Source organism: Pinus tabuliformis, chromosome 7 (assembly GCF_031772625.1).
Source record: "Pinus tabuliformis cultivar Carrire ecotype Pingquan chromosome 7, CPIR1, whole genome shotgun sequence".
NCBI lineage: Eukaryota > Viridiplantae > Streptophyta > Pinopsida > Pinales > Pinaceae > Pinus > Pinus tabuliformis.
Genome location: NC_142293.1, coordinates 742,101,190 through 742,128,483, shown reverse-complemented (window position 1 = coordinate 742,128,483; position 27,294 = coordinate 742,101,190). Strand labels below are relative to the sequence as shown.

At 39.4% G+C, this 27,294-nt stretch overlaps 1 protein-coding gene across 1 annotated transcript in view; it reads left to right on the top strand.

Moving 5' to 3' along the window:
* Nucleotides 1–27,294, top strand: part of RST1 (ARM repeat superfamily protein) — a 486,537-nt gene that overhangs the window by 169,552 nt on the left and 289,691 nt on the right. Inside the window, exon 9 of the mRNA XM_089458753.1 lies at nt 17,326–17,401. Coding sequence (XP_089314879.1) covers nt 17,326–17,401 — 76 coding nt within the window. The remainder of the gene's footprint in view (nt 1–17,325; nt 17,402–27,294) is intronic.

The window sequence follows — 27,294 nt, the reverse complement described above, 5'->3', positions numbered from 1 at the left end:
TTTCCCTGAACGACTTGGAATCGTCGAGAGACCCTTGTAAAAGGGTCCTGCATATTGCATACATTGAGCTCTGGGAGCTCTGGGGGCTTGCGGTTCTTACTGGATCAACATACGACCATAGGGTGACTCACCCTCCCTTGGTGGTGCGTGCTGAACATGATGATTAGTTCTCCTGTGGGCTTGGATGATTTGTTCTCCATGGCGATTGAGGACAGGATGATTCGCTCTCCTGTGGATAGGATGATTCGCTCTCCTGTGGACAAGATGATTCGCTCTCTTGTGGGACAGGATGATTCGCTCTCTTGTGGGACTGGATGATTCACTCTCCTGTGGACATGATGATTTGCTCTCCTGTTGACAAGATGATTCGCTCTCTTGTGGGATAGGATGATTCGCTCTCCTGTGGACAAGATGATTCGGTCCCACAATAGTTCTCCTGTCAAGGCATCCTATCCGGGACTCATGGGAAGTATCTCTCATCTGATCAATGAGCAGGGAAATGAGGATAGGGACCATAGTAGTATCGATGGACGCATTGTTGTATCTACCATACCCCCTATGCTAGGATGACCTTCATTGATCTGGGATCAATGATATTGGTCTGGGACCAGTGAGAGTGGTACATACTATGACGTTGACTTCGGGTCAGTAGAGGACTGGTCTAGGACCAGTGGTACACACTCTGAGATTGACTTTGGGTCAGTGGAGAATGGTATGAGACATTCTCGATCAATTCTTCTTCTTCATGGTTCAGCAGAGCAGAGCTGAGCTGAGCAGAGCTGAGCAGAGCAGAGCAGTGCAGGGCACTGATGGCAAGGATAGTACAGTTAGATATATGGATCAGCGGATGGAGTTCTCCCTAGTTGAGAGGGAGTGTTAAAATTGGAAACTAGGGCCAAACTCCATGTGGGTCATCTTATTTATGACAACTGATATTTTTATTAGATCCCTCTCATCGAGAGGTGTAAGATTGATCTAAAGATCATCCGATTCCGATAAGTATTTATGAAGTTATGAATTTATTTATGTTATAAAACAAATTGTCAAGTCGGCCAACAACTTGAGTAGGCTTAGAAGCCCAATGGACATGTCTATTCATCATCTACGTTTTAGTATAAATAGAAGAGGACTTGAAGTCATTTTGACACACTCTTCGTGTGATCTCCTCTCCACGTCTTGGGTTTTTGGAGAAGGAGAGACACTAAAGAATACGTTGGCCTAGTATGATGCCCTAGCTGTAGATGATGCCCTAATCCAACGCAGGTAATGAAGACATCTATCCACAGGCAAATGTAAACACCTTATCTGTTGTAAATGAAGACATCTATCCGCAGGCAATGGAGACACTTTATACGCAGGCAATGGAGATGCATCAGGTGCAGTCATCTATGAATTGAGCCAAGACATGTAGCCACAATGATAACGTAGTCAAGCACGTAAGAGCCACATGCATAGAAGCATGGTTAGCCGCAGTTATGAAGAAAAACCACCGTCAATACATGTAGCCACAGTGTGTTGATCCTACGCAGTCAATGGAGACTCTATACGCATACATTGTCAATGGAGATGAAGACTCTATACGCATATGCAGTCATTACGCAGTAAACACTTATACATAGTAAATGAAGACTCTATACGCATACGCAGTCATTACGCAGTAAACACTTATACATAGTAAATGAAGACTCTATACGCATACACAGTCATGAAGACTTTTTATACGCAGAGACTCTATACGCAGCCACAGTTAGCCACAGTTATGAAGAGGAGCCGCAGTCAAGAAGAGGAGTTGTAGTCATCTCCGCATGAAGCTGAGCCGCAGCCAAGGGTTTGACTGCACCTCGCTATAGGAACAATCATCAACTCGGGTGCTTGAGGAACAACAGCCTCAGCATATAAGTAGATATACATGTATCTCGGTGCTCTCACAATAGTGCATTATCTAGGCACTTATTCCATACGCAGTCATAGTGAGGAGAAGGTTTACAGTGATACAGTCAGATCTGTAAGGATACGACTTATACTTGGTGATCAATGAGTATATATTAATGACTAAGAATGATCTTCGTGATATGTCTTATGACAGTTATAGGATCATTTGTTGATCTCGATATAACTCTCATATCTCAGTGAATGGTGGTCTCACAAACTTGATCTCGATGGCACTAATGTGAATGTGCATCATGATGATCTCAGCGAAAGGAATGATGATGGAAGTTGCAGCATAATGGGCATGTTAAGTAAGGAGCAGCATGATGATGAATATGGCTGCATGACGATGGAAGATGCAGCATAATGGGCAGCATGATGATGAGAGTAGATGAGAACAGCTCAGTCATCGAGGTCCAGCACTGTGATGGTATAGCTTGGTGCTACATGGTAAGGTGCAGCAAATGGATGAAATGCAACACTACGATAGGTGAACCAGTCACCTTGGAGAATTAGTTGAAGCAATATGTCTTCAACTGATCTCATGCAGATATCAAAAGTCAAAATGTTGACTTCCATTGTAAATGTACTATCTCTCTCTCTCTCTGCTGAACTTTGAAGAACATAAAAGAAGAATTGATCAAGGGTTTCCCCACATTGGGGTTTGTCCTTGGCTAGTGCCACAACTTGTGTCCTCTTGTCTTGGCTTGTCTTTTGCGATTTATATTTATGTTCTATCTGCAGTTTACTTTAATGCTGATGTGATTGCTAATCTGGAAAAGATATTGGAAAATTGAAATAAATTGCTCTATCAAGAACATACCTAAAATTAACAAAAGTGCTGTATGTACATGAAACTATACTCATTGGATTTAGTTTTCAGTGAGGAGTCTGATTATGTGACCTGATCTGACATGTAACCCTTGTTAAAAATAGCAGTGTATCACGTGTTGCCCAAAAGTAGCTCATCAGAGTTGTGATTTCACAGGGATCTCAAATATACCATCATCACTGACATGCAAGTCTCCAAATTCATCTTGATCAAGGTAGGAAGTGTCATGCATGTCATCTAGAAGCTCATTGGACTTGGGATCTCATAGGACTCCAAATCTTCTATGCCATGTGGGCCTCAAAATCTTGTCTCCCAAAATGCAATGTTGTGAAAAGCACGAGCAAGATTAAATCGGCTTGGGGAACGAATCGGAAAAAATCGGAAAAATCGGGAAAAGAGCGGAAAAAGCGGAAAAAATCGTTTGGTACAAAAATATTCATTTTTTTCCATTTTTTTTCAATTTTTTTAATATCTAAACCATCTACAACATAAAATAAATACATTGACACATAAATATGATAAAAAAACTAATATAGAAGATGTTTAATATCATTTCTAGCGCTAAAATCACACATAACATTGAATCATGTCCTGAATAGTGAGTCCTGACTCCTGAGTCCCAACTCAGCCTCAAAATATCAACAAAAAATATGATAATGTGTCTCATCATGTCATAATGTCATATACAATAAAATGAAAGTCTAATCCTATTGATTTCCTCTGCCCCTCTTGCGAGAAAATGCCACAGCTTTCCCTTTCCCTCTAGATGTAGATGCTGGTGCCCGTGCTGGTGGAAATGGCAATGGAGTCTGATGTGCTCTAGAAGCTGAAGAACTAGAAGTAGGAGCTACAAGAGGTAGACCACGTCCTCTATTGGTGGCACTGGTAGCCCGGGTAGGCGGTGTCACCTCGTCCTCCTGTTCCTCCTCCTGCTCCTCCTGCTCCTCCTCCTCCACCTACTCCTCCTCCTGCTCCTCCTCCTCCTCCCCCTCCACTACATCCTGCACTAACCAATCATCAATAGAATCCATGAGAGGCCTCTCGACCTCAACCCTCCATGCAGCAGTGGTGTCAATCCCATCCAATGAGATGGCATCCACATCAGGTGTCCTCTCAAGTTGCCTCACCCACAATCGAAGATTGTAGTAGACGTAGACCATGTCATTAAGTCGCTGGGACTCCAACCTGTACAAAGATCATGAAATAATAATTAATAATTAATACTATAAAAAAATATTGTTTAATGAATTCAAAAATTTATTTGGAAATTTGCAATATTTTAAATGTTTAAGTGTTAACCTGTTGCGCTTCTGGTTGTGTATTTTTTCAAATACACTCCAGTTGCGCTCACATCCTGAGGAGCTGCATGTTTGGCTGAGGATGTGAATGACAAGCTTTTGCAAAATGGGTACCCTGCCACCATACATTTTCCACCATGCATCTACAACAAGATTACAAATAAAATTTTAAATAAACATAAAAAAAAAATGGAATTTGAACTTTGAAGAGACAATGAAATTTGAAACAAAGTTACAAACTAAAAAATACCTGGCATTTTAATCGTCCTATCAGTGATAGCCATCTCAAAGCCAAATGTGCCACCTGCCATCTTACATGTCTCAATTTGTTTAGAGATCTCTATACGTTGTTCAGGAGATTGCACCATCTTCTGGACACAGGATAAGAATCCATCCATGATCTCAGCATCAAAATCAAACCTACATGCATAAGAAAATGCAGGGTTCAGGAAAAGCCCAACAGCATGAATGGGACGATGGAGTGTGTTGTTCCATCGCTCATCAATCACTCCCCATAGAAGGAGTTGTTTCTGAAACCCATCATCTCCCTTATCATCATAGTAGGCCCGAATGGCTTCTTTGGCCCTGTCCATGGCTTCATACAAATGGCCCATTGCGGGCTTCTCACCATCAACCAACCGAAGAACCTTTACCAAAGGTTCAGTAACGGCGCACACCTCCTGAACTCCCGCCCAGAAGTCTTCCTGGTATGAAACTAGTCTGCATACGACCTCTCCTTCTGGTTTGCGGCTCATTGACAAAGCACGCCACTCCTCTGAAAGAAACATTCTCTTCACATCCCACATAGAATTCAAGAGGGATTGAAAAGATATGAAACTCGTGGCAAACCGTGTAATGGCGGGGCACACCAACTCTTTGTTGTTGGTGAATCTTCCTCATCAAGCTAAGCACAGATGTATGATTATATATAAATTTTGTGATGCTTTTTGATGAGTCAACAATATCTTTGACAAAGGGAATTTTCCCTATGTCCTCTAACATCAAATCAATACAATGGACAGCACAAGGTGTCCAAAATAAAGTAGGATGCCTGTCCATAAGCATTCTACCAGCAGCAACATAATTTGTGGCATTGCCCGTTATGACTTGGACAACATGTTGTTCACCCACCTCCAAAATAAACACATCCAGCAAATCACATAAAGTTCTTGCATCTTTGATTTGATGAGATGCATCAACAGATTTGATAAACATAGTCCCCTTGGGACAACTAACCAAGAAGTTTATAAGGGTTCTCCCCTTTTGATCAGTCCAACCCTCTGACATAACAGTGCATCCTGTTTGTGCCCATGATGCCCTAAAATCCTCCAATCTTTGGGTGCAGTCACGCTTTTCATTTTGAAGAATCCAGCGTTTGAAATCATGATAAGAACGGATTTTGTACCCCGGGCCAACACTGGCAATAGCATCAACAGTAGGTTGGAAAAATGGATTATTCCTTACAATGCTGAAAGGAATATCACTCCAGAGGAGAAATTTTGCCATCAACCTGTCAGCTTGTTCTTTATCAGTTCTTTTTAGCATTGAATGGATAGATGGTTGTGAACCAGGTGTGGTTCGAGGAACAAAAAATGATGATGCAGCTACCGGATTGACTGATGCTGTAGTAGAACAAGTGCCACTTGGCCCACTTCCTTCAGCTGACCTTTTTAGTTGCCTTTTGAGTTCTTCTTTGGCCTCTCTAGTGTGCTCTAATTCTTCCAATGCTCTCATGGCTCTTTGGATAAGTTCAGGATTTGTATTTGTACAGGGCCCCACATCATGTCCAGGGATTTGTGCACGGTGAAACTTCAACCTGTACACCCCCCCGTATATGTCCTTTCCACACAACTTGCAATTCAAGCTTTGTTTATCATTCGAAGCTTTAGGTTCATCATAGTCCCAGAAAGGATCCAATTTCCTTGGCATGTTTGTTTTTGAACTTTGAATTTGCAAACCTATGGGAGAATAAGGATTAGGAAATAGGAATTTAGGATTACAATTATCATTTACAAAATTACAAGTTACAAATTTCCAGAATCCAAAGTTCCAAACCCATGTTACCCAACCAAATGGCAAATGCCAAAAATGATGAAAAAACATAAACTATGTTTAAAAAAAATGAAAACAAAAAAAAAAATTGGTTCCCATAGTCATGCCAAGTTACCCATCCCAAATCAATGAAAAAATACAATTTTTTTTTTTTAAAACAATGAAAACAAAAGAAAAATGGTGCCCATATGAAGTTTCCCAACCAAAAACAATGAAAAACATAGAAAAACAATGCTTTTAAACAAGGAAAACAATAAAAATTTAATCCACATACCGTTTCTATGGAGAAATCGGTGGTCTCCTCTTGAATTTGTCCTCTAAGCACTTAGATTTGGTCACAAACCCTCTTCAGCTGCTCTCCAACACTTCCTCCTCCTTCCGCGCGCGCCCAAATCGCGATTAAATTGGCGCGGGGAAAAAAGCGCGATTTTTTCATTAAATCGCGATTTAATCGCGCTTTTCACAACACTGCCAAAATGCATGAGCACTGCCAAAAATAGTAACCTTCTAATCTCATAGAAAACATGTGTAATATCTATCTATGAGTTAGGATCACATCACTGAACCAGTCCCATACCTGAACTTTATGGTACCACCCCTAGGTCAAGCACCCCTGTCTCTGAAAATGCCTCTGAATACCAGCCTGATTAAATGTGCTGGCCCTTAACCCTCTAGATTTGCAAGGGTGCAAACCTAGGGGTTAACAGATGGCTGTTCTATTGTCCGGCTTCATATTTGAAATCCATGCAATTAGGGGTCAATATATCATGATGCAAATCTTTCTTCATCTTGTGAATATCCATATCCTTTGGAACCACCTGAAAGTATTCATATTGTTCTGGATCTTTTCTTTCTCTCATGATCCTCACATCCATATTCAATGTTCACTCGTTATGGTTTAACATATCCAATTGTTGATTAAGACCATGGAGTTGATTGAACAATATACACATATTTTTAGCCATGAGGCAAAAGATGTTCTGTCATTTTGCATTGTATGCCTTAGGAACAACATGAAAGGATGATGTAAAACTGATATATGAAGAACTAAAAGCCTCTTACCAGGAATGCTCTGTCAACAGAATACCCTATGTAAAGTTGCAAGGGGAATATGAAAAATTGTTAATTTTTCATAGGGCTATATTGTTCTTTGCTTTGATAATTGCATTTCTTCATTGACACATTAAGTTCACCCCATAACATCATAATGTTATTCAGTGTTTCATTATTATTCATCAACATATGCAACTATATCGAAAGAACAATAACATCATCATCATTGCAGCGAAACATAAAAGAACAATAGAAGAAAAACATGCACACATAGAGACACCAAGATTGGTCGGAGACTAGGGCAAAACCCACTATGGGGAAAATCCTTGCAAATCTTCTTCTAATAGATTGTCATCAAATGATTCAACAAAAGAGAGTACAATGATCCATATCTTCACAACAACTAGAATATCCATGAAATGCATCTAAACATCAAAACTCTGATTCAGATAACTGTAATGTACTGTCACTGCCTGTAGCCTGCTGCTGAACACTTCTGTCACTGAGCGAAATCTTCGGAATACTGAAATCTCATCTTGGAGTCTCGGTCGCAGGGAGGAGGAGTTGTGCGAGCGACTATGACAAACAGGGTCGCTCTTTGTGAACTGCATGATAGCGACTATGGTAGCTTGATCACTCCAATACCATTCTGTTCGAGCGACTTGGGGACCAAACTGACCTAGACTCTTAGTCGCTCTCATGAAGACTCTGTGCCAGCGACTAAGGACCCAAAGTCACTCTCATGACCATTGTGTGCCAGCGTCCAGAGACCCAAATGCTTAGTTCTGTGCCAATGACTTTGAATCAGAAAACCCTAGTTCAGTGCGAGCTTCATCCTGAAGTTTCGGACCCTTGAGCGAGCTTCCTCCGTTAGACCTGTGCGAGCCAAGACAAAAATAGAAGAGGAGAAGAGAGCTTGATGTGTGTCCAAAAGAGCTTGAGGTCTCTTCTATTTATAGGCTTCCATGAGGGTCCACTTGACTTGTCCATTGGTACATGTGCATAGGGCCGACCTGATCCAAAATATATGTATGAATAAAATAATTCATAACTCAACTTTTGCTTGTCCAAATGAGGTGATCTTTAGGTCAATTTTGGTCCTCTCGGAAAGAGGAATCTGATGCCATCATCATCTCCATCAAATGAGTAGTCCAAAGTGGAATTTGACCGCAATTGCATATTTAACACTCCCTCTCAACTAGGGAGAATTCCACCTATCAATATTTGACCATCGATCAACATGACATACCTCCCATCTCAAGTATCTCGTCATCTCAGATCATCAATGCGCATCTCTTTATAATTTCCGCTTCTTGATTGTTCCTACTCATATGCTGAATATTATCGAATCTAGAAGAAGAATTTGCCACCGGAGGGGAGCTTAAGTTACCGCCCTTTGTTGATTGGGCTATGACCCATAATCTCTATTAGCGGGCTACTACTCGGAATATCTGTCGGCGGGCTACTATTCGGAATATTAGTCAACGGGCTACTACCCAGAATATCTGTCGGCAGGCTACTACCCAGAATATCTGTCGGCGGGCTACTACTCGGAATATTAGTCGACGGGCTACTACTCGTAAATATGTTAATGGGCTACTACCCGGAAATATGTCATCAAGCTACTACCTAGAATCACCATTAGGCTACTACCCAGGAATATGTCATCGGATTACTCCCTGGAAATGTCAACAGGCTACTACCCGGAAATATGTCATCAGCTTACTACCTGGAAATGTCAACAGGCTACTACCTGGAAATATGTCATCAGCTTACTACCTGGAATCACCATTAGGCTACTACCCAGAAATATGTCATTAGGTTACTACCTGGAAATGTCATCGGGCTACTACTCGGAAATATCGGCGGGGAGTCAGATCTACTACCCACATCATCATTGGAGAGCATATCATCAAGGAGCTTCTACTCAACCCGGAACCTCATGGGGGAGCTACTACAACGACCCCACATCGAGCAATAGGTGATATAGGGGAGCTACTACTCAACCCATCCTATTGCCAACTGAAATTCGCATCAACGACCCTGAATAGTCATGTGGTAGAACACCTGCATCATAATGACCTTGGGTTGTACAACCCCAAGTACACTCTCGTCTCGTTGGCCAGACGAGGAGCAGTACTCCCAACAAGCCCGACTTGTGGGTATGATGCCAACTGGGGTATACTCTGCAAAGATCAAGATAGGGTGAGCGACTAATCCAACCCAATGGGTAACATATAGGGGTGATACCCTATTGTCCAGAGTTCCCTCAACCCCAAGAGCCCTCTATCTCAATTCCTCACCCTAGGAGCTCAAACAGGGGGGAAGAGTATGGCTCAGTGTCCTCGATCAATGTTGCTCTCATCATACTCATATCATCGTACTTGTATCAAGTAATCATCATTTGTTAGTAGTAGTTGTCACTTGTTTATACAGGACATCAAATTAAGTATCATGTTAGAGCATAAGTAATCATATAAATCACAAAAGGATACCATAATCATCCTCCCTCTCAAGAAGGTGTCAACCACAATCCTAAGCTTGTCTTGCATAGCTGCATTGTCTCAGTATATGAGAGTATCACGGTCCCAACTATATATATATATATATGGGATTCTCTGCCAATTGGATCCCACTCTTTATTATTGAAATGTATCCATGTCATATCCAGATCATGCTCATACAACTCTCTAAGGAGCTCATGCTCATGCTCATACAATGCTCATACCTCTCATCATGTCATATCTCATACTAAGGCAACACTCATATGTGCTCATCAATAATCAACGTCAGCATCTTCATACAATCATATATCATAAGAATATCTCAGACCAAGAATAGATCATATCATGCAAACATCTCGAAGGATTCTTGGCGACAATGTGTATGAAGCGGATCAATCATGAACTTATTTAGGTTCCATGCACATCATATATATACATATGGATGTTCAAAATGAAACATCAATGCTTCAATCAACTGTTGGATGCCATGTCAAGTTCAACAACATCTTTAACTTCAAATCAGAGTGTCCAAGGATTTGCATGACCACTTCTTAATGCTTCTTTAATAGTTTCACAATATAGATTATCTTTTCCAAATTCCATAAATCGATTCATCATGCCATGATACATGATTACGAGCTTCATAAGCCATCTCCCTCTTATATCATCAGAGGCTCTTTACCTGACAATAGTAGATTGTCAGTATATAAAAACCAAAATCAAAATCAAAGTCATACCTTGGAACACTTCTGAGGTAAAGGCTTGAATCAACACATCATCCAGCTTCATCAGATAACTGTCAATGCAGACATATTTGGATCAGGGGAGCTTGCTTCATGCAATGCTCACTGCAACCATAACACTTTACCAAACCATTAGCCTTTCATAAATCCTTATTGTGTAATCAAATCAACTAAATCAGTTCGTCAAAGTTTAGAAACTAGATCAATACTAATATCAAAAGTCATCAATATCTCAGTGTCAATTATTTGAACCAGATGACAGGTAGGGATTTCATCAAGTCACATCATCATCTATTATCATGCCAATAGGTTGTCATCAACCATGCAATATCAATCAAGTCATTCCCATGATACAAGTCATTGGAAGTCACTATGCTCATATATCATTGTCATCAAGGCAAATCATCAGTCGTCAAGTCAAAACATTAGACATCATGTCAATATCCAAATTTGCTATCATAGTAAGATCTATAGTCCAAGGCATATCTCAATCATTGAGTCAAAGATCTAGGTTATCATTAGACATCATACAACTCATATATATTAATCAACCAAATCATGTCAAACTCTTGTAGCACAAACTTCAAACATAATGACATATCTATATGTATGTCATGGTCACCTGTAAACCTTCAAACATCCTTGATATCTGCTACTTATCTGTGGAACTGACATCCTCCAGGTGAACATCTTGATTCAGAGTTCAGACAACTTCAAAAATCTTCAGATGATGGTCAACAATAGTCAAACCTCTGGTTGCTCTCATCAAGTTAGCATGGGTGCGTTTTTAGCTGCCTGGATGCTACCTGGGCCTTATCATGCGTGCGTCTAGGGATGAGTATTCCCAGTTCTATGCTTGCATCCAAAGAAGAAACCCTAATTTTTGTACAAGCTTCAGATATGAGGTCTTGCTATAGATCAATAATGTCAGATGCACATAAATCATATTCCAACAGTACATAATGCAAATAGTAAAAGAATCTTGAGAAGAGATTCTCCCTCTGAGTGGGAATCTACTTCATTCGTCTTCGTTCATGTCGTCAACCTGTCTTTACTAGAGTCATGCAACAATAGATCTGTTAGACAATAGAATCAAATACATATCCATCATGGTCATAACATGCTCACGTCAGCTTACTACATCATATCATGACATCAGTCTTTCATCAAAGGTTAGATTCACATGATAGGAACAACGGACAGGTGTGACAACATACTTCAAAGATCATGAACACAATATCACTTCTATCAAGTCAATCCATCAAGTTTAGGGCATTCAGTTTTACCATATGCCATAATTACTATCAAAAACATGACCACGGTTAATAAGAGATCTAGAGTATCAATCTCATAGTTCTATCATCAAGGTTACCATAGGACCAAGTTAGGTCATTCAATAAAACTTTACCAAAACAACAAGAGTGTCAACATACTTTCATCATACTTATCATAAGCATTATCAATATCAAGGAGGTAGCTTTTTATAAGAGATCCATCATGTCTTATGCATGTCAAGTGTATCATTTACTAGAGTTAAGGTACTAGCCTTCTTCACAGAATCAAGATCTCCAAGAACAATAGATGTTAGCCAAACATCAAGTTATGCCACTATATCCAAGATTAGTAATAAGTAACCTCATAGAATCAAGAAGATCAATATGATCAAAATATTCAATACGAGGTGCATCATTTCATTATAAGAAACATAAGTCCAAATCTCTTTCTGTTAATTTTAGGTATATTCTATGCTAGAGCTATTTATTTAAATTTTCGTAGTTAGCAATCACATTAGCATTAAAGTAAACTGCAGATAGAACATAAATATAAATCGCAGAAGACAAGCCAAGACAAGAGGACACAAGATGTGGTGCTAGCTAGGGACAAACCCCACAATGTGGGGAAACCCTTGATCATTTCTTCTTTTATGTTCTTCAAAGTTCAGCAGAGAAAGAGAGAGAGAGAGTACATTTATAGTAGAAGTCAACACTTTGACTTTAGATATCGGCAGAGATCAGTTGAAGACATATTGCTTCAACTGATTCTCTAAGGTGACTTCTTCACCTATCATAGTGCTGCATCTCGTCCATTTGCTGCACCTTACCGTGTAGCACCATCATGCTGCATCATGCATCATCATGCTGTTCATGATTACTATGCTGCCCATACATCATGCTGTCCATGCATCATGTTGCCCATGATCTCATCTATCATGCTGCCCATTCATCATGTTGCCCATGATCTCTTGCATCATGCTGCCCATTCATCATGTTGCATCTTCCATGGCCTTATTCATCATCAAGCTGCCCATGCTCATGATCTCATTCATCATTATGTTGCCCATGCTCATATCATCATGCATCATTATGTTGCCCATGCTCATATCATGATGCTACTTATTATTTTGCCCATGCTCATATCATGATGCTGCTTATTATGCTGCCCATGATCTCATACATCATGCTGCCTTCCTTCGGAGATAGATGCTTCGGCTGTTTTGGCAGTTCTCGGTAGTTCTGGCTTTTCCGACAGTTCCGGCTTTTCTAGCAGTTCCGGCATTTCTAGCTTTTCCGGTATTTCTAGCTTTTCCGGCGTTTCCGGCAGTTCCGACAGTTCCGACTTTTCCGGTTTTTTCGACTTTTCCTGCTTTTTCGGCTTTTCGGGCTTTTCCTGCAGTTCTGACTTTTCCGACTTTTCCTTAGGATCTCTCCTCCTACTAAAACCCAAAGACAAATAGAGAGAGGAAGAGATCCAAGTGTGTGTTGAAATGACTTGAAGTACTCTTCTATTTATACTAAAACGTAGAGGTTGAATAGACATGACTGTTGGGCTTCTGAGCCTACATAAGTTGCTGGCCGACTTAACAATTTGTCCATAACATGAATTTAATTTGTCCATAACATAAATAAATTCATAACTTCATAAATACTTATCGGAATAGGATGCTCTTTAGATCAATCCTACACCTCTCGATGGGAGGGATCCAATAAAAATATCAGCTGCCATAAATAAGCTGACCCACATGGAGTTTGGCCCTAGTTGCCAATTTTAACACTTTCATATGCAAGCATGAGCCATTTGCAAAGGAGACATTCTCAACATACCATAAGGCTTACCTAGTCATCCAATGTTATAGTTGAAACATAACATTGAAACAATATACCTTTCATACCTTGTAGTGTTCAAATACCTATGCACCTTCTCATAGGCAACTTGTAGTGCTTGTCACCTTTTCATCAAGTGCCTCTTTACCGCTTTTCAGATCTAGCTTTTCTTTCCTGCATCTCAAATGATCCTCAAGAGGGATCTACTTATCACATCTCATCAAGGAGGTTAGATACATCCATATACTCAAATATACATGCAGGAAGTATAAGCAATGATCATAACAATAATCATAATAATCAAATCCATAAGTCTAAACAAGAGTAAAGACACAAAGAAAACATCATAAGTCAAGGAGTACTTATCTTCAATGAGAGGTGATCCTCTCCCTCTTGAACCAACCTTCAAGAGTCATCACTATCCATAGTCCACATAAGATGTTGCCTTCAATCAACTTTATCAACAACCGACCATCTAGGGCTTCATCAAATCTGTCCCAAGTGCTTGAGCATCTTCACATAGACCATGCTAGAGTTTCATACATCAAATCTCAAGTCTTTGCCATAAACCAAGGTTTCTCTCAAACCCTAACCATCAAATCCTTATGCACTAACTACCTAGGGTTTCCTTCATACCCTAGCATTCTTTTAGGTCTCCACCATCCTCTTCTTGCTTCCATCAAAAGTGTCTCCATGGGGGTGATCTCCATGGATTTTCTTCAGCCTAGCTTTGATACCATGTTAATTTTTCATAGGGCTATATTGTTCTTTGCTTTGATAATTGCATTTCTTCATTAACACATTAAGTTCACCCCATAGCATCATAACATTATTTAGTTTTTCATTATTATTCATCAGCATATGCAATTATATAGAAAGAACAATAACATCATCATCAATGCAACGGAACATAAAGGAACAATAGAAGAAAAGCATGCACACATAGAGACACCAGGATTGGTCAGAGACCAGGGAAAAACCCACTATGGGGAAAACCCTTGCAAATCTTCTTCTAATAGATTGTCATCAAATGATTCAACAAAAGAGAGTACAATGATCCATATCTTCATAACAACTAGAATATCCATGAAATGCATCTAAACATTAAAACTGTAATGTAATGTACTGTCACTACCTGTAGCCTACTGCCGAACACTTTTGTCACTGAGTGAAATCTTCAAAATATTGAAATCTCATATTGGAGTTCCGATCGCAGGGAGGAGGAGCTGTGCGAGTGACTATGGCAGACAGGGTCGCTCTTCGTGAAATGCATGATAGCGACTGTGGTAGCTCGGTCGCTCCCATACCATTATGTGTGAGCGACCTGGGGACCAAACTGACCCAGACTCTCGGTCGCTCTCATGAAGACTCTGTGCCAGCGTCCAAGGACCCAAAGTCGCTCTCATGATCACTGTGTGCTAGCATCCAAAGACCCAAATGCTCAGCTCTGTGCTAGCGACTTTGAATAAGAAAATCCTAGTTCAATGTGAGCTTCATTCTGAAGTTTTGGACCCTTGAGTGAGCTTCCTCCGTTAGATTTCTGCGAGCCAAGACCAAAATAGAAGGGGAGAAGAGAGCTTGATGTGTGTCAAAAGAGCTTGAGGTCTCTTGTATTTATAGGTTTCCATGAGGATCCACTTGACCTGTCCATTGGTACATGTGCATAGGGCCGACCTGATCCAAAATATATGTATAAATAAAATAATTCATAACTCAACTTCTGCTTGTCCAAGTCAGGTGATCTTGAGGTCAATTTTGGTCCTCTCGGAAATAGGAATCTGATGGCATCATTATCTCCATCAAATGAGTTGTCCAAAGTGGAATTTGACCACAGTTGCATATTTTAACAAAAATCTATGACAAATCATGTTCAGCGAGGTCGTGTAGCCTGATGCAACATATCTCAGCAACCCTGACCTGTTTCCTGATAACGACACCAAGTTGTTAACATTCAAAACCATCTTGTTTCTAAATATCAAATCTGGAAGAGTTAATGCGTGAAGCTAGAAGAGTTGCAATGTAACTAGAGAAGGTGCCAACATTGCCTTGCATAACCCTCTACACTTCAGGACCCAGGTTAGTGCATGCTTGCCATATGGGGGAATCCCTATGCAGCCTGGAGGTAGAGAAAAATCTTAGGAAACAAAATACTTTTCCGAACTGTAAAAATAACTTCTTGTTCTGTCAAAATCAGAATTCAAATCCATGTAAAATTACTAAAATCTGGACAATGAGTTAAAAATGCTGATTTACACTTAAATTAATCAATCCGTCCTTGGCATCCATACAAAACTGCCTCAAATTCACCTCAAATCATTACTGTCAAAGTGCAGATCTGTGGTATAAATTTTAAAACAGAAAACCTAAAACTCTAAAATTATTATCTGTAAGCACGGTGCCTTGGAGTTGAATTGCATGGGTGATGGAGTAGAAAATAAAGGGAGTGGGGTAATTCCCAATATCAGTGGAAAACTTTATTTAGATATTTCAATTAAAAACAATAAACACATCAATCAAATGATATTTAACTGAAAATAAGATGGTGCCTTTATTCGAACACTGCAAGTACTATAAAGTTTGGAGATATTGGCTTCAACTTCAAAACAGTTAAGGGGACATCAGATTGCTTCCAAAACACCTTATCTGACCAGGTCTAGGGACGAATCACATAAACAGTTTGTGAGTGACCTCCACCTTTCACTGAATAATATGCTCTCTAATGGAAAGTTTGGTATGAAAGATGAAAGAACTTAAACAAATAATGGATGGAGAATTCTCATTACCTCTCTAGCTCTTATAGAGTGATGTTGAGGGTGTACAAAGAATCTCTCCCTGGACAGGATAGATGAAAATAATGGAAGGTCTGATAAAGCATTCGTGCTGTACACAACCTTTTGTAATGGAACAAAATTTGACTCTCGTGTTACACACAATACTGGGTCTTCAAAAATATGGTTAAATCCTGAGAAATGCCATGGAAAATAATATATTAAAATCCAGTCTCTAATCACCACCAAATTTCAACCTCAATCTGTACTTGATACTGTGTATCCAAAAATGCGATTATCTCTGAAACTAAATTTTTTCTATTTTTAGATCTCGGGTTGGCCAAGTTTCACTTCCTTGACCAAGATCCAAAATATCATGAAACTCTACAAAGAGAGTCATCTTTGCTCATCTTTCCAAAGCGTAATAAAATCTACCATCGGCTTTTAAACAAGATGAACTTTCTAAAAATAGAAAACTTCTACGATCATGAATCTTGAAAATATAGAATTGCTCATCTGAAGAATTCAGTACTGGGTCACCAAAACTATTGTGCTTCTGAAAAAGATAAGGTTTCTAAAAATATAAGCGGCTAAAAAAGCTGAATTAAAAGTCTGAAAGTGCCCATGTGATTGTCCTCCACCTCATTCATCCTCAAAAATCTTAATTTCATTTTGATGCGTAGGGAATGCCTGCTAGAGATAATTGGGAAACCTGGGAAAAATAGCACAACATTTACTGTCTTCTTGACCTCTGGATAATCTCGAACATTCAGACATGCTAGTTTAGAACAAGGTTTCTCCAGAATAAAGATCCACAGACTACATTGGCAAATTTGCAAATCATTCTTATGATTAAATGATTCTACTAGAATAAATTGCTGTAAAAGACATTTAAAAATTTTAGTCCAGATGTTTCAGTCGCAAACTACAACTATTAGCGAATGTTTTGAAATTAAGGTATGAATAGACATACTGTAATTTAATAATTAAGAGATGCCTGTACTTGTCTGGCCAGAATAATCATTAGAAAGGATAATATTTGCAGGGAGCTTCGTGCAACTGCTGTTCGTTTGCTTTGTAGAACTTGGGAGTTTACCAATCGTGTTTTTGTGCATCTACAGGTGATGGGATGTTGACTTTATTTTCACTCTGCACATATTTACAGGCGAATTTGATGTTTTCTTTTTAGTGCAAGTTTTTCTTTGTTCTTTTCTTTCTCCATTGGTTTTCTCACTCTCATCTTTTTCAGTTTTAACATTTATGCTTTCTTAGTTACTAGATGTATTTATTTTATTTCAGAATTTAGCTTATAGTTAAGAAAAATATCAATTCTCTAGAAATGTGTTTCTCTTGGCTACCTCCAGTGAGAGTCTAGGAGACTCTTATTAGAGACACGATTATTAATAGCGTTGATAAAATTTTAAATTAGCAGTTAATGGATCTGATCTCAACCTCAACCTGAAAGCTGAGGATTGGAATGCAAATGTGGAACTGTACAAGGTCCATACAGTACGATATTCATTATAGTTAGGGATGTATTTAATGTTGCACTCAATGTTTACCTCTCTGGGATCTTTTGTTTAGAAGAATATAGTAAACTTGAAAGTACAAATTTAGCAACACAACATTAAGCATATCAAAATCGCTAAATAAGACTTCTGAAGACGTGTGATAGTGTCAGATGATGAAGGGTGGGGGGGGGGGTAGTTGTAGCTCTCTGTATATCTTTAGTTACAGCACTAAGTTATGAACTTCTGTGATGGATCTTTGCTCACAGGCTGATATTTTGAAGCTGTAGTAGGAAGTGAGCATGTTAGAAAGCCAAAACTGTTTCCATTTTGAAAAGATGCCAATATTTTGATACTCCAGGTTACCAAGAATGCTTATAAATTGTTATTATTAGGATTGAAATTGCCTCAATTCAGATGAGTAGTGTTCACTAAATGAGAGATCAGATTAGATAATTACAGGGAAAAGTGATAGCCTCTCTATCTGGTTATACTTGTCCTTAAACCTGATACCATAGGTTGACCTGGTCATTATTAGTGTGGCCTGAACTTATTCCAGGTTGGCTCCTTATTTACTGTAGACTGACTTTGCGATAAATGCAAGGTTGCAACTTAGATTTATGTAGGTTAACCTCCTTGCGTAAGATTTGCATTCTCCTTTTTCTTTTGAGAATTTCTATTTACTTAAAATTATTCATTCTGTTTGTTGTAGCTTGTAATAAAGCCTCCATTTATTGCTGTCATTAAATGTTGTATAGTGCAACTATTATTAATGCATTGTAACTGTGAAAATTTCAAACACGAAGTTCTGCTGCAGTAACCGATTTATTTCTCCTACTTATTTTCCACAATAAGTTATTTGCACAACTCTTCAGTGAACATCAAAGTAAATTCTCCTGCAGTTGTCACATAATAGCATAACAGAGAAAAGAACAGTGAAATACAAGCACAAGAATCAATCACGTCAACACAGTTATTTTTGGACAATAGTCCGCGGAAAAACCCAATGCGAGAAAACTGGTGCAGCAGATGAGGGTTTATTTATTATTTCTTCAGCAACAATCTCTTTACAAGGAATGATTTTGCAGAACACATAGAAACCTCTAAGAAAACGCCTGAGATAATTTTCCTCCTCCCTTTGGAGAAATTTTGACACCCCAAAGACTCTCCAGCCTTCACTGCGTTACCTCTGTGTCATCTGCATGAGGAGTGCATGAGAACTGTGTCCCTAGGTGGGCTGTCTCTCAGAGCTCTCCCTCTGCGCTGTCTCTCTGTGCACTGCGTCACTTCCTCCTCAGTCTCTGACTGATGCTGATACCCTCCGCTTCCTTCACCCTGCAACTCTCCCTCTGAAATTGAACTCTTACTCCTTGAGAATCGATTTCCCTCTGGTTACTAAGTATTTGGCCGGTCTATCTCCAAATGACTGTCAAGTTTTCCTTTATACTTTTCCTGTTGAGATATCAATGACCGTGATCTAATCTCTATTCAATGGCTAAGATTAAATTAGACTTGATTCTCGTCTCTTAGAAGCTTCTTACCCATATTTTCATTAATACCCATTAATATTTTAATTTTCCTAAGTTTAGACTTAGGAACCCCATTAAAAATATTAATTATTTTAATAAAATACAACACGGTGGAATTTCACCAAACAATTTCTGGGTCTTGGAGATCTCATGTGTTCTAGCCCTTCCACAAAATTTCAGAGCTAGAGCACATCCGATACTACCCAAAATCAACAGTAACAATGTTATTTAAGGTAAAATGTTGTTTTTTGCATACATCAGCTTTAAATTAGTATGTAGTAAGGACGTCATTAATGATCATTGTGGTTTCCATTTAATGGCAATAAATGGTGTTTCTGTTTTTGTATAATGTTATTATGCAGGGTAGTAGAGACTTTATTATTAAGGCGTCGTAGAAACATGAGGAAGAGATTGTATTTTTGATGAAGGCTGAATTTTTTGGAAGCACATGGAAATAAACGTTTCAAATAATTTTCACTAGGTTCTTGCTGCTAGAGCTCTATGTTTTTTTGGAAGCATATGGAATAATTGTTTCAAATAATTTTTCATTAGGTTTTTGCTGCTAGAGGCATATGTTTTTCTGGACGTGTTGCCACAAAATCTAGCAGGCCTTGGAGAGGGAAACCCTACAAAGTATAAAATAGACAATGGGACAACAATGGGGTAGAGGCCCACTGCCACCTCGGCCAAACCCCCATGCTCTTTACGGATTTTCACTAGTGGGAGGAGTCTTGGTAGGAGGGAGATCACTTAAAATAGAAATGATAGGTATAAGGCACAAAGTGATCAAGCTAGAAATCATTCAAGAGAGAGGCTCAATAATGGTTCAAGGCTTCAAAGAAGCAACTTGCTCTCAAAGAAAAGCCCTAAAAAGCAAGGTTCAAGACCTAGGGATTCGAGATTTTTGATGAAAACAAGTGTTCACAAGGTCAAGACCAAAGAGAAAGAGTTTCTTACAATGGTAATCAACTATTCCATGGCTCATGAAACCCTCAAAGAAGCCCTTAAGTTGAGAGAATAAAGACTAGTGTTTCACTCTTAGTGGAAACACCTTGGAAAAATGATTTTATGGGCGAAATTTAAGTGGATGCCAACCAAATTGAGAGATTTTGTGGCAAATCAAGTCAACTTGATGTTTAGGCTCTCAAACTTCGAAAAATCCTTCTCCCTAGAAATTCACACCAAGCCCTATTTTCTCCGTTATCCTTGAAAGACCCGAAATTTAGAGAGAGAGAAAAATGAATAAAATTTCAGAATGATCACCAAAGACTTGGACTAGTGCCTTGTCCCTTGGGTGTATGGAGTCATGGATGTCAAAGATTGGCCAATCTTTCTCTTAAGGAGGCTGAAAATTGATGCCCTAGCTCAATTTCCAAGCATTTACCCACTCAAGGAATAATGGAATTTTATGGGAAGAGCTTCAAAGAGTTTTACCACTAGGATAATTCTTACATTGTCATGTACGAATAATGCTTGCAACTTTCTTCTACCTAACATTCAATAGATACTTACCAACAATTAGGGCACAATTTTAACATAGATTAGAACTACTCATTCCATACATTAGACATGAAAAAGAAAGATCTTCAACAATATAAAACTTACAAGACAATTTAGCAACAAATTCCATCCATTATGCCAAGAATAGCTTGAAAAGAAGTCCAAAATTCAGCTCCAAATATCAAAATGCATCCAATCATCCAAGAATCCAAGAAAAGAACAAGTGCGAGTCTCTCTAAGGAGGCCGAAATCCCATGTGATGTGATGATGAGAGATGAAATGACATCTCTCTAATATATATGAGGTCTAACATAACCTATTTTTCCTACAAACCCCTAAAATCATAAAATAATTTGCAAGAAAAGCGTCTAGGTCACATGTTGACCTAGTAACCAATGTGCAAATGAATATACATCTCCAAAAAAGGGCCAAAATGCTGATGTCATGCATGCATAGGCCTCTCGAGGGAATGTGTTGAGGCCTTCTTATGCCGAATGAAGTGTAGAGGGCCTCTAAAATCATGATGGAGGCATTGGCCCCACTGCCTTGATGTAAATCATCTTGTGGACTCCCAAATGTGTTTTGGGCACAAACTGGGTCTCATGGGTCTCCATGTGGCTGAATTTTTGTTTCTTCTCTAACTTTGAGGGAAATGAAGATGGTGATATGAAATGAGGAAAGTTCATACTTCCAGTTAAATACTCCAAAAAACTTGGAATATAAAGATCTCCATTGAGATACAAGAATATATATTAGAAAATATGAATAAGATGATCATACAATGAGAGTGAGGGTCCTATATATATAGCCATGTAAGTACCCTTTCACGAACAGGCATGTCTGTATATTATTATGATTGTTATTTATTATCTATATTTATTATTTTTACATAAATTATGTTCGTAACATTGCCTTCCCCTTCAAAAAGCTTTGTCGTCAAAGCTTGCTGATGAAAGGACTTGATCTCTTTTTCTGTTACGAATGTCTTCTTGTCTCGGGACAATCATGTTTGTTGATAGAAGTTGATATTATCCTTGGAGTGACATATAAAATTGTCGCACTGAGGAAGGATATGACCATCCTAAATTAACCTTTTGTAGAATCTTCTAATCACTGGAATTTTGTGATGAATAGTTATCATAGGACTGGATTTTACCAACTTCAGTATTCTTTGGAACATACATCTGTTGCTTGTGTTCTGAGTGATACTGGTACACAAATTGATTGGAAAGTCTGCTCTTGTGATTCAGATGTTTATAAATAGTTCTTCTAGTTGGACTTTCCTTTATCGTTTTGGCAGCTTCCCGATTGCCTTTAGGTCCTGCCATTGTTGAGCTGGCATCATCATTTGGAATTTCAATTGTTTGAACTGCAACATCGGCATAAGTTTGAACTTTCTTTGGTCTCTCATCTTCTTGAGTTATGATATTGATTGAATTGTTATTTGTTCTTTTATTATCAACTTGAACTATTTCATCTGACAACTTCGATACTTCCTTTGTGAGAAATTCTTCTAATTTGTTGTTTAATGATTTCTTATCATTTTTAAGTTTCTTAAGTTGAGTAGACTCTGATTATGATTTTTGAGACGTAAGAGTTCCTTATTTTTTGAGTCAACTTTATTTTGGCATTCAAGCTTCTCGTCTTTTAAACACTTGATTTGTTCTAATAATTTTTTATTAAGGTTCTTTAACTGTAAATTTTCCTCTTCCTTCTCTGATAAGCTTTCGTTGAGCTTCTCGTCAAAACTTTATTTTTCTTGTTCTAACTTTTGCTTCCTAGTTTTACACTTTTTGACTTGTGCAAGTAGTTTCTGGATATGATCTTTTAAACAAGAATTTTCGTCGTTTTTATTGGATATGGCCTCCTCAATCTTTTTTTGCTTCTCCGCTATTGAGTTTTGATTCCCTTGAGGTATTAATTTCGTAACATCTTTAAATTTTAAAATCTTCTAATGATGACATTATCGATTTTGACTTCATTGTCGTGTCTCGAAATGTGATCATCTTCCCTTTATAAGAAAACATCAAAACTTTTTTCTCTATGTTTAACATGAACGCACCCAATTATTTAAACCAAGGTTGACCAAGAATTAAGTCAACCTCTCTATTATACATAGTTACAACACAAAGTGAGATATGTATTCGTAATGATCTATTGTCACATGTAAATCACTAATTTCATACTCCTTTTGGCCACAAATATCTTTTCTTTCACCAATGCTTGGCTCTTGAATTAATAACTGATTTTCCAAGTTAATATTGATGTAATTTTCCTAGTTGCTTATGTTGATAGCGATATTAATTTTTTTTCCTTGGATAATTCCTTCCAATGTAATTAATTTGTAATCCGTAACTGAAAGACCGTTGTAGGAAAACTTCCCTTTCTTTGTTTTTGAACTTCACTCCATTTCTTCTCTTCAAATATGGGTTTTATTACTGTAATATTTGCCTTTAATATTTTATTATATAGGAGGTATTATTTTATAATACATTCCTTTTCTTTATAATATCTATTTTTTTCTTAATTAAATAATATATATATATATATATATATATATATATATCTATATATTCTTATATATATATATAAATGAATGAATTAAATTAATTAAGTTATATAGTTGTAATATATATAATATATACCTGTTAATTCAATTCACAAGGTTACCAAATGGACCACGAATGATCATGCCCTTTCAAGACAAAAACGTGACGTAACACACTCGACCAGCAGAGAATTTTACCTGCAGAAATGTCAACGGAGGGTTTGGTGTCTGATGGCAGCGTGGACGCAGCTGGACACGACCGCAGTAGGTGGAACAAGATGCGACATCGAGCCAGTGGATGACAGGTTCGACGGTGGAGTCGATGGGGGGCGCGTAGTAGTTGCCTATGGGCAGTCTAGTGGTGACTGCAACCAGTTGGTGGCACTATCAGATGGTGGCGTGGGAACGGACAGAGGGACCGAACGGTCAGACTGGTCACCTGCAACTAGTGTAACCGCGACAAGGGAAACCTGTTCAAATAGATTTCAAGGGCTCAACGTTGCAGGGTTATAACATTTATTACAGAGGAAGCAACGTAGAATGGAAGTTCGACGGGACGGTGTTACACGCAGCGTGCTACTTTGGGACTTGGTCTTCGCTGACGGGTGGCGGAAAAATGAGCGTGCAGCTTGTGTTTATGCAAAATGTGGTGACAGGAGCAACTATTTGTTCGGACAACGATAGGTAAGTTTTTGCTTTTATTTTTATTATTATTTTTTTTTTTGTTTTCAATAAATATATATATTTTTTTCCTATATAATTTATTTTTGTTTTTTTTTTAATTTTTTGTATTCAGATATTTCTCCTGCATAATAATAAAATCCTCCCTTGCTGCACCGGTTTTCCCACATTGGGTTTTTCCGGGGACTGTTGTCCAAAATATCTGTGTCAATGTGTTGATTCTTGTGCATATGTTTGTTTCTATATTACGGTGTGATATCTGCAGCAGTATTTATTTTAATGTTTACTGAAGTAATTTCATAAATAACTTATTGAGGAATAAGTAGGAAAAGTAAATCAATTGCTGCAGTGATAGAATTTTCACATGGTATCAGAGCGAGTAATCAGAGATAGGAAGGGAAAATCAGTTATGGGCCGAGACCATGATGCAGAGGCATCCACATTAGGGGACTCACACAGATTTTCAGAAGATTTCACAAGAGAAAGAGACTTTGATTTCTCTATGTTGGTTTCCAAGGTGGAAGAAGAAGTGGGCTTGTATGACTAGTTCTGCATCATCAGAAGTGTGGTATATAGACAGTGGAGCTTCGTGGCATATGGCGGGAATCAGGGAATGTTTCTCAGAATATCAAGAAGAGAAGATGAACTTTCAGATCACGATGGGGAACAAGGCAAAGTGTACTCCAGTAGGGAAGGGTACCATAGTTTTTCAAACATAATCGAGAGAATGGTTCCGTGCTACAAATGTGCTGCATGTACTAGGATTGGGGATGAACTTACTTTCCGTGTCGCAACTTCAAGGCAAGGGCTATGACATCTACTTCATCAAGGAGAAGGTATACGTCAAACACTTGAGCTGGAAAAAGAAAGTGTAAATCGGGATCAAAAGTAATAGGTTGTATAGATTACAACTAGAATTACCAATGGCACTAATAGGCAGTCATGGAGACAAGGACTTGAATGGACTATGGCACAGAAGAATGGGTCACTTGCACCATGGAGCTCTGAGAATTCTCAGGAGCACTGTAACAGAAGTTCTGGATCTGAGTACGGAACGAGATGATGTATGCAGGGGATGTGCTCTAGGAAAGTATGCCAAGGTATCATTTCCTAGGAGCAAACACAGGGCCAAGAGTGTACTAGGATTGATACACTCAGATAACTGTGGACCTATGTCCATCAAAGCTCTCAGTGGTGCTGATTATTTCCTTAGCTTCATTTGATGACCACTCAAGGAAAACTTGGATTTATTTTCTGAAAACCAAGCACGAGGTTTTCTGTCGATTCAAGGAGTTCAAGGCTCTAGTGGAGAATTTGACTGGGAAGAAAATAAAAGTTTTGTGCTCAGATAATGATGGAGAGTATGTCGGTAAGGACTTCACTGATTTTTGCGCTAAGGAGGGCATTAGAAGAGAGTGGACAACTCCATATAATCCGAAGCAGAAAGGGGTAGCAGAAAGAAAGAACAGGACTATTGTAGAAGCAACTAGGGCCATGATGTATGATCAGGATATGCCAAAATTCTTGTGGCAGAAGCATGCAACACAATAGTCTATGTTCAAAATAGGACTGCTCATCAGGGAGTGGGCAAGATTACTCCAGAGAAAGTCTTCATAGGGAAGACACCTGAAGTTAGTCATTTTAGGATATTTGGGAGTCTAGCATATTGCCGCATACTCGAAGAAAAGAGGAAGAAGCTGGATTAGACTGGAGAAACGTGCGACGGGAGAGTCATCCAACAATCAACCAACGAGCAACACAAGTCTTCAAGCATAAGGTGAAGGTGAAGTGTGAAGAGGTGGTCTGAACGTAGGGCGGAGGTGCAAGTGGACACGGGTCGCAGCACTCACGCCGAAACAGAAAAGTGCGAGCCAAGGCGCAGGATGAGGGCGTGGCTGAACGAGTTAGAACGTAGGTCGGGCGGCGCAGGTAGGCGCACACCGACACACGAGGTTGCTGACCGAGTTTGGCGGGTGAGGGCACGACAGGGTGTCTGGTTGAACGTCGGGCAAGGGCACGGCAGGGCGTCCGGGTGAACGATGAGTTGAACGGAGGGCGCGACAGGGCGTTTGGCTGAACAGACGGTTGAACGTCGGGTGAGGGCGCGATAGGGTGTTAGGTCGAACGTCGGGCGAGGGCGCGACGGGGCGTCCAGGTGAACGACGTGTTGAACGGAGGGCGTGGCAGGACGTTCGGGCAAAACGTGCGACGGGGAAATTGGTAGGGCGTGTGAGGGCGCCCGGTGAAACGAAGCGTTCGATAGAAACGTGGAAGTTGCCTGAGGGCGTGCGAAGGCGCCGGGTGAACGAGACGTGCGAATTCCGGTTGGTGAATGGTTGAATGTGTTCGGGTGAAACGCCGACGTGCGGATAGTCGTGCACGAAGGCACGAGTCGGACAAAGGATCATTTGGGCGGCCGGGTGGGCGTGCCTGGCACGACAAGTTGGTTGGTACGGTGCAATGGTGACGAGCTGGTGGCGCCGGTGGAAATAGTATAAGTGTCAAGGAAATCCAGGGTTTCCTCCAGGATTGTAACTTATATGTAAATTGTTATTATTATTTCAGGGAGTTGCCCCTCCCGGTTATTTATTCATTGTGCATATAAGTGTAAAAGATAATAATGATGAATGAGTCATCTCCAACCAACAGTTATCCCTGTAGGATAAACATTATATATAAAGTGTTATCCCAACGTCCTACGAAGATAAGTGTTATCCCAACGTTTATCCTCTATGATCATCAGGGATAACAGTTAGACAATAGATCAAGCGTAGTCTTTGTAGGATAGCTCTAATACCACCTTGTTGCTCTATCCCACGTTCCTCCTTGTCCCGTTGCACGTCACAAACTCCTCACAGTGGGATCAGCTCCTTGTCCCGATCAGCTCTAATGTATCAGAGGCCCTCCACATTCTGCGGAACTCTGGTGACACAGGTGGTTCAGTGGAATCAGATTTGCAGAAAGAGCTGATCCCACTGTCACTCCGTGCTCTAATACCAACTTGTCACGGAGTGACAGTGGGATCATCTCTTTTTGCAAATCCGTTTTCATTGAACCACCCGTCACCAGAGTTCTGCAGAATGCGGAGGGCCTCTGATACATTAGAGCTGATCGGGACAAGGAGCTGATCCCACTGTAAGGAGTTCGTGACGTGCAATGGGACAAGGAGGAATGTGGGATAGAGCAACAAGGTGGTATCAGAGCTATCCTACAAAGACTACCCCTGATCTATTATCTAATTGTTATCC